The 12,993-nt window shown below is 38.3% G+C and overlaps 1 protein-coding gene across 9 annotated transcripts in view; it reads right to left on the bottom strand.

Annotated features, from left to right (window-relative positions):
• The window catches only part of Fry (FRY microtubule binding protein), a 475,943-nt gene that overhangs the window by 74,310 nt on the left and 388,640 nt on the right, over positions 1-12,993 (bottom strand). For all 9 annotated transcript variants that reach the window (XM_087199565.1, XM_087199561.1, XM_087199560.1 and 6 more), the window contains 6 exons: positions 10,700-10,782; positions 7,795-7,945; positions 7,144-7,247; positions 6,262-6,447; positions 3,608-3,806; positions 2,035-2,156 (listed from right to left, as the gene is read on the bottom strand). In XM_087199565.1, the coding sequence (XP_087055691.1) occupies positions 2,035-2,156; positions 3,608-3,806; positions 6,262-6,447; positions 7,144-7,247; positions 7,795-7,945; positions 10,700-10,782 (845 nt within the window). The remainder of the gene's footprint in view (positions 1-2,034; positions 2,157-3,607; positions 3,807-6,261; positions 6,448-7,143; positions 7,248-7,794; positions 7,946-10,699; positions 10,783-12,993) is intronic.

Below are 12,993 nucleotides of genomic sequence, written 5' to 3'. Positions count from 1 at the left end.
TGCCCCATTTAGCAAAGCCTATCAGCTCATCCTGAGTTCTCTTCCCCTCACTCTCTTCGTCCACCTATATGCTGAATGGAGAGGGCCCAGAAGAGCCTTGAGCCAGTGGGTGGCAAAGCCTCATGCTACAGGGTCCCTAAGCATCTTGTAGAAAGTCACCTGCCTAATAGCCACACTGAACACTTTTGCTCATCTTACTGTCCTAATCAACATAAGCTACTCATAGACCTAAGATCCTTATCAGCATAAGATCCTCGTCATAGGATCACTGTCACCCTCTGAGTCATCTGATACTCTCTTGGAACCCAATAAATAATGGTAAGCTTGGAGTGCCTTTGTTTTTGGTATCTAGAGCAGCACTGATCAGGCCCCAAACCGTCTTTTCTCTGTCTTGTTTTCTGTCTTTATTCTCTAACTCACCTTGTGCTGTCATGGCTCACAGGAGACCAGAACCCACTGCAGGGGTTCTGGTAATGTCCCTTTTCCAATTCCCTATATGAATGGACTGAGGGTTCAATATAAGGAATTCATATATTTTCTTATTTTTATTATCTTCATACATCAAAGGTTTTAGACAAATTAATGGCTCACATACAAATGCTAAGTTTCCTCATCTGGGTGTGTTAAATTAAGTGACTTTTGAGGTCTTAATATTTCAAAGGAACTCACAGGGGAAGTTCTCCCATTTCAGTTTATCGTATTTGTTGGATTTTAGTAGGCATCCTCTGAAAATGCAAAGAGACATGGCTAATTCAGAATATTTCAAATGGAAATATGTTAGCCATCAGAGCAGCTGGGAAAGCCAGAGAGCCAGGTTTAATATTGCCAGACTGGTGAGAGAAAAAAGGTGGAGACAAGTTTTTACATTATGTTGAGGTAAAGAACTTAAATTTTGCACATAAATCAGCCAGGCCAAGTTGGATCTGAAAGGAATTCAACTGCTGGCAAATATTTAAATATTATGATGCTACTGTAGTCTACACAGGAATCCATCTATGTTCAGAATATTTAATGGTCACTTGTACAGGAACTGTTAGTAAGCTTTTTCTTTTTTTTGGAGAGGGGAGGAGTACTGGGACTGAACTCAGGGTCTTCACACTGAGCTACATTCCCAGCCCTTTTTAATTTTTGAGATAGAGTCTTACTAAGTTGCCCAGGCTGGCTTTGAACTTGGCAATTCTCCTGTCTCAGGGTCCCAGAGTGCTGAAATTACAGTTGTTTGCTGCCATGCCTAACTTGATAGCAAATGGTTTTTTAAAGACAAAACTATTTCATCAAAATTTTTTTTGAGATTCTGAGGATTGAATCTAGGGCCTAACATATTAGGCAATCACTTTACCAATGAGCTACATTTCTTTTTTTTTTTTTTTTTTTTTTTGGTACCGGGGATTGAACTCAGATGCTTGCACTTGTGAGGCAGGTGGCAGAACCACTGAGCTAAATCCCTGGCCTTGAACTACATTTGTAATCCCCAGTTCTATTTCTTTTTTAAAACAAGTAGGACCATTTTAACCATCCACTTAAACAGGCTGACCATTTTTCTTTGTTGACACTGATGATGGGCAGTAAGATTTATGTCTCATTGAGATTATCTATCTAGGGATTGAACCCAGGACCTCTGCACTGAACTACATCCCCAACTCTTTTTATTGTTGTTTTTTGGGGGGTTTTTTGTTTTAAATTTTTGAGACAGGGATTTGCTAAGTTTTCCAGGCTGGTCTTAAATTTGTGATCTTCTGCTTTAGCAGTTTCTTCAGATATAATTAATATTATGGTTACAATTTAATTATAATAAAGTAAAAGCAAGTAGAACAAGCAAGGTGGGGAAATTAATTGGTAGCACAATGCAAATACAGATGGCATTCATTATCATTCAGTTTGGCAGTATTTGAAATAAGCTTCAAAACTCTCCTATGAATACACTTATATCATAGATATTTAGTGTTAGGACCACATTATAAGATGTCTTATCATAATGGAGTAAGCATCATTAAAAAAATGCTGAAAAAGGATAAGACAAATAGGATAAAATACCTGACTTGGAATCTTTAAATACAGATACAACATGACGGAGAAAATTAGTCAGTTGTTCAGCACTCTTCGAATTTTGATTTTTGGGTGTGATGTCTTCATGGCACCAAAGTGGACCAAATGCCCTTAAACAAAACACAGTAAATGTCAAAAATATAGTTGTGGTGTTGCATTTTAAAAGCCAAATATGAAGTTCTGACTCTGAGGATATAATGTATATATTGTAAATTTTAACTAGGGGCTATATTTCAGTCTTTTAAAAATTTAGAGCATACTCAAAATACATATAGCCAATTTGTGGAGACAAACTTTTTTCTATTTCAAATTAAATTTATTTACAGATTAAAAATTTCCTTTTTCACCAGATCAGTGCTTGGAATATTGGAGGTGCTATATTTTCTTTGTTAAATAAAATGATATATAAGTTTAGACACAGACTCACTACTCACACCTTAATATTTGTAGACATAAGGATCTTATCAGGATCACATCATTAAGTTACCAAATACCACAGAATGAAACTGAAAACACCACTTTTGTTATCTACTTGGCTTTTAATAGTAAGATGGAGAGGCAGCCAGGTGAGAGAATTCCTGAGAATAACCTTGCCCAACATGTGGTATGAGATGGTCAGTAGTGACAACACTTATCTTTTCTACAAACATCCAGGACTCCAAAGTACCCTGTCTGTGCACACACCCTGCATGCAGGCACTGTCAGCTCTCTTCCTAAGCTTCCTGCATGTTAAATGCCACATGCAGCTGGGAGTTCTACAGAATAACCTGAATTATTGATCAAGGAAAGAAAATGCTCCTTTACACTGTTTGCATTCAGTGATGCACTAGTTAAGGAAGAAAAATCATGCAAGATATTGTATAACATGTATACAGACTAAATTTCCAGGACTTAACTCACTGAGAAAGGAAAGCACACTTCCAGGTAAGCATGCCTTTTACAAATAATGGTCCTCAGGGTGCTAAAAATTCTGAAGTCTTAACAGTGAAATAGTTAATTAGGAGAACTAGAAGACTTGAAAAGACAGGAGTGCTTGTAGTTTTCCTTGATTTTGAGGTATGATTAGTTTTATATTGCTTTCCATAGAGGCACGTCCATCAAGCTTCCCACGGTTTCTAGTTTGTAACTCAATTACAAATGGCTCTTTGAACCAGATAAACAGAAAATGCTCCCCTTAGCAGCTGCTCCTGTGTTGACTGTGGCTAATATCTTTGTTTTCCAGAGTGAAGCTCTTTGCCAAGTCTCAGAAATCCCAGATCCTGGCAGCTCTAATAGATGAAGAAAGTCAAGCTCATGGCAGGATGCTACTGTCTCCTGCCTCCATTTGTTACATCACTGTTATACCCAGAATCTCCCTGACCATCAACCACCACATCAATGGGATCTCAGACAATGTCTACCAGTGCCTGCCTTTTACACAGACCTCCAGCAGTTCCAACTTAGAAGAGAAAACAGGACTCTGCTAGAACTGCAGGATCACTTTGGCATCTGTGTGGCTCAAAGTGTTGGCTTTTCAAAAGCTCAGCCTAAAAACAACATCATGACTTCTGATCTTCATTACCTGGTTGTTAGAAACTCAATGAGCTTGTTGGCCTTCTCATCTGTCTCAGCGGCTGTGTCCACATCTTCTACCTCCTGGGTCATCTGCGGGAGGTTCCCACTGCTGCCTCCCAGGCTGATACTGGAGGAGGTGGAACTGGAGCTCAGCCCCGAGTCTGGCACTGGGGAGGACTGGTCCTCTCTCAAGAAGTCAAAGCCACCTGTGTGGAGAAGGTTAAGATGGGATGTGCTAGGCAGGGTGCTTGTCAGTGTGCTTAATGTGGCCTAGAGGTGAACACAAAATTTTAAGGGAAAGCACTAGACTTAGGCTATTGTAATGATTAAACAAGATTGATAGGTTTTCTTTGCTTATGGAATCAGTCGTACTGCAGGGTAAACCAGTATCTGAGAAAGTGTGTGGCTGCTGTTTTCTACTCTTGGGTTTTAGTTGATGCTTTCATAAAAAAGGGATAGCTGTGTGTTTTACGCATACATAGGCCAGGCCAAGACATAGTTCAACTATAATAGGTCAACCACTAACTGCTGTTAGCCAATTATTCTTGGGGATTAGAGTACTCATTTTGAAGACACCAGTTACTTAATGACTGATGAGTAAGTTATATTTGATGTTTTGGGATAAATGTGCCTAGAAGCTTAATTATTATGTATGTATATACATACAAATTACATGCATATATATAAGACATAAACATGTAACATATATATGTAAAACATAATATATCACTCACATACATGAATTGAACATCGAGCTTGTTCTGGGAGCTCTCTTATCACTGAGTGATATGCCCAGCCCCATGTTAACATATTTTAATTATACTGAATGATATTCAAAGAAATATGGTATAAGCAAATACTATGATTTTTTCACTACATAGTGTATTTTCTTAACATTCTACATCTTTGACTATGCTATGGGTTTGAAAACGTATGCAGGCGACCATCTCTTTTCTTTTTAGTAATCATAAAAAGCACATACATAGTTCTGGTGTGTCTGACAGATGTGTCAAATTAGGAGTGAGGAGCCCTGGGCTGGAATAGCTTCTCTGCTGCTTACAGTGTAATTTCAGAGTCTTTATAATTCTTTGTACCTTAGTTTCCTATTATAATGTGAGGATAATCATCTTCATTACACAGGTTTTTAGTGTGCATTTTAAAACATCTATAGTTGAAACCAAAAGTTCAATAATTGTTTATAAAGAGGGGACATTTTCCATCATCTGTAAATCTATTCCTGTGCATTTTAGCTATCTATTTCTTGTCTTGCATATGGATACTGTGTACATTTTTTTGGTAAATCTCTAATATAAATAATTTTATACTACACCAGTGGTATAATAAGTGCAAAACTTATACACTCAGAGATACACAACTTTACAGACATTCCAATTTTCTCAGCCTAGTCTATACCCATATTCTCAGGAGTTGAAACAACTAGAACTCTTCAAAGTCATTACCTATTATAAAGAGAGTTTTGTATTTCTCAAAGACCACTGATTGTTATTTTCAGTTAAGTGTAGCGTGGCTCAAAATAAAGAGCTTAAACTGAGGTCAGTAGGCTTTATATGTCAGAGTTAAGGATGCCTTCATACTTGTTTCCCCCCAAAAAGTTAACCTCTGTTAGAAGACAAGACAGTGCTGAAAAGAAATAATAAATAAAAGGCACATTCTTTTCAATATAATAAAGTACCCGTGACCTGTGAAATGCTGTATTATCTCTAGTGCTAATGTAATATGTAAGATGATTATGTAAAAGTCACCCTGTGAATTGGTAATATTCATCATCACTTTAAGATATTTCAAATATTAGCTGGGTGTGGTAGTGCACGCCTGCAATCCTAGCACTCTGGGAGGCTGAGGCAGTAGGATCATAATTTTAAGCCTCGTCTGGACAACTTAGTGACTTAGTATGATCCTGTCTTAAAATAAAAAATTAAAAAAGGAAAAAATAGATATTTTAAACATTATCATTCTAAATGAAAGTCACACGACCAACCCTTTTAAGAAAATTTATGTGAGTAGCTAAACCAATGACTTCTATGGTGAAAATCTGGTGGCCACTTTCTATAGCTTGACATGGCAGAGTAGTTTCTTTGACTTATCTAATGCCTTCTGTTCTCATTCCTAAGAAGAAATTTTGGTCTTAAAATTCTGTTTTTTAATAGGGTCCCATTAAATGATGCCTTGCAGAAAAACAGTTGATCATTCAATAAAGTGAAAATTCCTTCGGGGAACTGAAGACACATAGTGACGATCTGGCACCGTGACTATGACCGACTCAAAGGCAGAGGAGACTGAATCACCGTTTCTTGCTCTCTCATCCTGCAGTGCGCTAGACTGATACTCTTCACCAGCAAACATTTTAATCTCAATGCACTAATAGGACAATAATTATAATAAGGAAAATATATTTGAAAACATTCAATGGTGGAGAAGGCTCTTTAGAAGCAAGTTCATATCAAGTGGAATGGTGCATATTTACCGTGCTATCTGTTCGCTTTGGCAGCACATATACTAAAATTGGAATGATATTTACTGTGCTATAATTTTATCCTTTGGAAAGCACAAGAGACATTAACTTGGGTTCCACTGACACCCCCAGTCATCTTCCCATTTGTGACTCTGTCGCAGGTTGCCTGCTGGTTCTTCTCTTGTTACCTGTATACAGATATTCTGGTTGATAAGCGGGCTGGACAGTTAGCGTCTTAGCTTCACTCATTTCCCGGGTCTGCAAGAGTACGGAGGCAATGGCATGAAAGCTGCTATTGCAAGACAGGGCAATCAGGAGGTGAAGAAGCAACTTTTTGCTGTGTTCAAAGACTTCAGGCCGGTAATGGTCCAAACCTGGAACAAAACAGTGGAATCTCTGAGTATAAACAAATGTTAAACTGAGTTAGATTCCATGGATGATAAAGATTCCAAGATACTCAGGAGGAACATGTTAAAAGGATGTTTAGTTTTCTTTGTTATTGTTTGGGTTACCAACATAAAGAGGCTGGGCTCAGGAAAAGTGAAGTGCTTTATTTCTTAAATAAAGTGTTCTCATAAAATGCTGATAGATTGACTTTTCTTGACCTCTCCACAGCATTTGATGTGGTTCACATTCCACTGTCCTGTGATATTCTCTCCCTGGATCTCCTAGTTACTGAAGATCGTCATTGTACTTGCCTCACTCTGACTGGTCTTCCAGCTGGCTCCTCTTTCCATGTTTGCTCTACAGCTTGAGTATCTGAAACCCAGTGCTGTGCTCCATACTGCTTTCTGCACTGACCATGTCTCAGGGCTTTAAATTCATTTCTTCAGTCAAAGACCCTCAAAAAAGCCCAATTTAACTTGGATATATTTAGAGATGTAGCACTAATATTATAGAAATGTGATGATTTCAAACAATGACTGATCAAATGAAATTCTGTAGAGCAGAGATTACAAAAGGGCAATGAATAATGGAGGAGACTAATGATAGCAATGTAAAAAGAAATGATGGATTAACTCTATGTTGCTGCTTTTGTTGGATCAAATTCTGCTTAGATCTGGTCTTACCTAAGAAGACAGCATGAAGTAACAAGGGGAGATGCAGAGCCCAGTCTTCTCTTACACTGTGATCCACCACCATCTCCGTCATAAAGATCACAGCAATATTGCACCTAACCAATGAGAGTATAAAACTAATGCAACTTCTGATGAGGACAGGAACACATTACTAGATGATCAAGTCACCACTAAATACAACCGTTAAGGCTTACTGAAGAATTATGTTAAGACTTATCCAGAGAAGCAGAGTTTAACTTCTGACATAGCACAGAGTGAGACCGTAAGAGGAAACGTCAGTTAAGCTCATAACTTAATAGAGAGCCGACTGGTCACAAGACACCAATTGCTGAGGGATGAAGGTAACTGAAGACAAGTCTCTTTCTTCAAGCTATGTACCATCTAAAAACCATCACAGAATGCACACCCACATGAAGATTACATCAAACAAAAATTCAAAGGGACAGAAGACAGCTTTGCACATTGGTTGACATTTGACCAAACTGCTAATGTGCTGGACACTGTGCTGCTACTTGAGTCAGACATGGTTCCACTGACTTAAGTCATTTCATTTGGCAAGACCTAGAATAGGATTTCCTTTTGTCATACAGAAGTCCAGTGAAAGCTAAGCTGTCACTTCCCCCACCTGTACATGCTGCTTACCTGTGGAGAGGACCCCGAGGTGTGATGGTCTCTGGCAGATAGTCAACCAGGGGTGCCCAGCATCCTCCAGTACAGGGCATTGGCAAGGGCTGTGGCTGTTTGGTCTCTGTAATAGTCAACAACCAGCCCGTGTAGGGAGAGATTGGGTCATCTGTTGGGTGAGAAAAACAGCCATGGTTTATTTTCTGGAGGAGATTCTTATTTTCCCTCCTTGATGTTTTTGGAAAGAATATTATAAATGTATGCTTATAAAAAAACCTTTTTAATTGCTCAATTTGGTGAATGTAAATTACATGATCAAGTGGCTTAAAATTACTTCATTAGGTAATTACTTGATTAGCTATTACTTGTGTAACTCATTTATAGTTATTCATTATAGATCAAAGAAAAATACAGATAAAAAGAAAATGTTATGTGAATTTCCCATCACCATGCAAACCTCCTCTTGTAATCTTCTCCATCTTATTAAAATGCCTTATTTCCAGTTTGCTCGGGTGACAGTCTTAGAGTCACCCCTCACTTCCCTGTCACATCCCAATCCAACTTACAATTATTATGAAAATAGTAGTAAATACTAAAAATAACATTAGGAACTAATAGAGTGCTTGCTATGTCAGGTACTGTTCAATGCATGCATTTATTAATAGTCCAAATATAGGTACCTACTATTATCCCTACTTTACTGAGGGGAAATAAAGTTAATTATTATGAACAAATTCTGAGTGTTTGTGCCTTCAAAACATATCCAGCTGTGGCCACTTTCTCCAGCTCCACAGCTCCTCTTGAGTCTAGGCCACCCTCCTCTCCTGCAATGGTCCCAACTGTCTCCCTGCCTGAGCAAGTATTTTAAAACAACTGTGGTCACATCTCTCTGGTGACTGCTCACCACTTTCCAGTGGCTCCCCTTTACAGTGAGAATGAAACCTAAAATCCACATTGTGACCTTATGACTTTGCAAGATTTTCTACCCCAGTCATCCTAGTTTTCTTGCTGTTCTATGGCCCCTGTCCAGCCTTAGGACCTTCACACCGACGGTCCCGTATGGCTGTAAGGCTCCTCACACAGCTGCTTGACTTTTTTCATTGCTCTGCCCAAATACCACCTCATAACAGTGGATTAATTCTACTCCCACCCACTCACTCTGTACCCTTTACCTGCCTCAGATTTCCTCTCTCAAGTGTCTGCTCCCCTCATTCTAATGTACAGTCCTGCAGAGTGAGGACTTTCTTTTTTACTTTGTTCCTTGGCATTTCCCTTGCACTTACAATAGTGTCTGGCATGTAGTAGGGAATCAATAAATATTTGATGAGTGAACGGACTTCATCAACAATATATTTCAGGTAAGCATAAGGACAAGTTTCCTTTTTTTTTTTGGTACCGGGGATCAAACTCGGGACATTGCACTTTTGAGGCAGGCAGCGGCACCACTGAGCTAAATCCTTGCCCTCGAGTTACTTCCTGTAGTGCTCTCAATATAGGCCCTTGGCATTCAAGACAAGCACTTCCACTGGGGGCCATGTGATATCACTCAGGCGTATGATTTCAGACAAGCTGGCTTAATCCTGAGACAGCTTTAACATATGAAGAGGGAGGTATATTACATTAACTTTAGACAGTTTCTCTTCATATATAGTTTTTCTTGATTGCATTTCTGAAAGGCAGCAAGAGGTACAGTTACACGTTGCTTCACAACAGGGATTCATTCTGAGAAATGCGTCTTTGGGTGGTCATGTGTGAATATCAAAGTGATTTCCACAATCCTTGATGGTATAGCCTACCACACATTGACAGTGTGTGTAATGGCCTCCATTGTTGATGGGTTTGTTACTGACCAGAAGGTTGCTACACAGTCACTGGTCTTAGAAAGACTACTGGTCTTTCTAACTCGCCAGCATCATTCTGTGCCAGTGGTGGCAAACCTAACGTATGGCGTATGTGTCATTGTGTTTTTCTTTTAAGGCAAAAGATGTTAATATATAAGTTTTTTTTCTAAAGTAAACCCTCAGTATTCAGGTTTAATTGCAGTGTTCATACTTTGCAATAAATAAGTGGGTTCTGGGTTGCAGTTTGGGCACTCAGTCTCTGAAAGGTTCACCATAACTTTTCTATGCCATGAAGATTGCTCACAACTATTTTAGCACAGAAAAAAATGTAAGCAGGAGCACTATTGACTCATCTTAGTTCTAACTCTCAGTAAATTACTCAATTTCAGCGAATTAGCTTCTTGGATGGCTGCTCAGGATCAGTTAATTGCAAAATGAACCCCTAAGTAATTGACTACACTTTAATAAAACTTTAAAGGAGAGCAAAAAAGAGATGACTACTAAAGAATTTTTAAAATTTTGAGATTCCTGTTAGGAGAAGATATACTATTCTTAGTTTCAGTGATATGCTCAGGTATATCCATTCAGCAAAAATATGCTAAGGAGGATTAAGGTGGCCTAAATCTGGTTTTCTACACTTAGGTCTAAACCAGAGATTCACTGTGAATCAGATCCCATCCTGGGTGAGCACACTCACAAGGTTTCAAGCTTCAATCCATGCTCAAGGTAGTCTAAAAAGCTCAAATGCAACAATTATTTTCTAATGGGATGCTTTCTTACTAGCCTTTCCCCAACTCTGTATCACCAGGGAAAGATGCCAAGAATATGAAAATATGGGACTGGAGAGCAGTTTGAATTTTTTAAATTCTGATCCGTCCACTCTGGCTTTTATTTTTATAAGATAGTGACTATATGTTCAACTGCATAGTTGAATTAAATGATCACTTGATATTTATGGGACCTTTTTAGTAATCAGGTTAAGAATAATCGAAGTATTCATTTTCCATTCTCCATCTATCTGCATTCTGTCTGAAAGACACAGTCCATGGATACTTACTTTTTTTTTTCCCATGGATACTTACTTTTATCCTCATCATATGATCCTCCAGAGCTATTGCTGTATCTTGATTCTAGGCGGGTATGGGCTCTGATAACATTACTGAACCTTCAAATACAAAAACAATCATCATAAAATAGTGACAGGTATTGAGCTATGCTGGTGCTCATAAGAAGATACACTTATTTAGTAGCTGACTTTTCAATAGTTAGTTCCAGTGATGATGCTTTTCTTAAAGGAATAGTGTCATTTCTTTTTCCCTTGAGAGGGCCAGTCTCTCTCTTGATTACAAAAGGTCCAAACTTGAAAAGATAACAATTTTAAGCCAATATGTATTATATATTGTAATATATAGGCTTAAAATTGTTATCTTATATATCGTTATTTTATATATATATATATATATACACATTTTTTTTTTTTTTTTGGTACCTGGGATGGAACTCAGGACCTTCCCTTGAGAGGCAGGTGGGGGCACCACTGAGCTAAATCCCTGGCCCAAATTAGTTCCCACCTCTGGAAGGGAGAGATACTTCAAATAAAGTTGAAGACACACTTATTCATTTATTTATTTTTGGTATTGAGGATTAAACACAGGACCTTGAGATTGCTAGGGAGGCGGTGTGCTGCTGGGCTAAACCCCAGGCTTAAGCTAATATTTTAATTGAACTAAAAAAATTTGTAACATATGCTTTGGAAAGAAATGAGCAAGATGTTGAACAATATGATTCTATTATTTATAGAGCATGGCAACAGGTAGATATTCAGTATTATTTGCTGAATTATTGAACAAGTGGAAGTGAGTAGAATCAGAAATAAACAAAATAGTTTAATCACACATCTTGGGTTATACCCAATTTAAGGTTTCTCATAACAGTCTGAGAATGTTCGGAGAAAAGTACTGGTTGGGGTATAAATAATCACATGATCAAAGGAACTCTTCTCTGGTCTCTTCTCTAGTGGCTTGTTGAAAAAAAAGTTGATGGATATTAGCTTCACACATATTATCTAATTTAGTTTGATGTACTCATTTTTCAGATAAGTATTATTTATTTTACAAATGAGAAAACTGAGTTGAAGTTATACAACTTGTCCAGTGTCAACTGCAGGTAAATAGGTGGCAGTGTAGGGATAGTTTTGGTGCATGCTGTCTCTGAGGGGCAGAAATATGTTTTTAAAACTGAGTTCTTAAAATTTGTGGTGATGGATGTGTCAGTTATTCTGATGCAATCACTACACATTGTATACAAGTATTGAAACAGCACACTGTACCCTGTATGTACAATTACTATGTATCAATTAATAATAAACATGCATTAAAATTTTTTAAAAGACTGAGCTTTAATTTACTAGCTCCATTATAATGACCAAGATCTTTAATCTCCTTGGGAATCCTGTTTCCACAACTGCCAAAAGGGAATAATAGTGATATTTCATCTTTATTTTACAAGTGTTGTGGGGAACCAAAAGAAATGATGTGAGGAGGTTTCCTTGTTTGCTTGTTTTTTTTTGGCTGTGCTGGGATTGAATCCAGGGTCTCACTCCTATTAGGCAAATACTCTTTATCATTGAGCCACGCCTCGGGCTGAAATGGTACTCTATATTTATTTACATAAAGTGATAGTTGGCAGATTTTATCCACTTAGTATGTATGTAGTCAAAGAAAAGAACGAAGTGTAGGGACAGGAGCCCTGTAGGTAGGGAAACTATAGGACGGAGCTTGAATATAGGATTTTTTAATATAGGATTAAGCTTGAAAAGTTAACGGAGAGTCTTACTAAGGACTGGCTGGAGGTGGTTTACTAGGCCTCTGCCTCTGCAGATTAGGCTCAAGCAATCAGAAAGATAAAGGCAAAGGAAGTAAACTCAGGAAGGTCCCGTAGCCTGATTAACATAAACCCCTTTACTTAACCCTTAAACCCAAACTACTTGTCCTAATCCCCTCACCCATAATCCTAGCCTCCACCAAACAACAGGAAAGGTCATATGGTCAGAAGAAATCCAAGGGAGGACCAAAGACAGCCATGGAGCCAATCAGATTCCAGGAGCCTACACGGAATGAAGAAAACCAAGTGAAGGAGCTGCAGAGATAAGAAATCCACAAATATTTCCCTTTCTAATACTTCCGACTTGTCCAGAGTAGCTCACATGATCTTTCTCTCTCTCTCCCTTCCCCTTTCTCAGTCTTCAAATAAATTGTCTGCTTTTATTTTAAACTCTGCTTCTTTAGTTCTTTTCCTGGCTGGTAGTTGCATGTTCCAGCACAGCAGTGGCATGGCATGGCATCCAGCCCTCCCCAGACATTACATAAACTTATCT

This window comes from Heterocephalus glaber, unplaced genomic scaffold, assembly GCF_053883595.1.
Source record: "Heterocephalus glaber isolate CG9 unplaced genomic scaffold, H.glaber_assembly_v1.0 deba00001720, whole genome shotgun sequence".
Taxonomy (NCBI): Eukaryota; Metazoa; Chordata; class Mammalia; order Rodentia; family Bathyergidae; genus Heterocephalus; species Heterocephalus glaber.
This window is presented reverse-complemented; position numbering and strand designations above follow the sequence as displayed.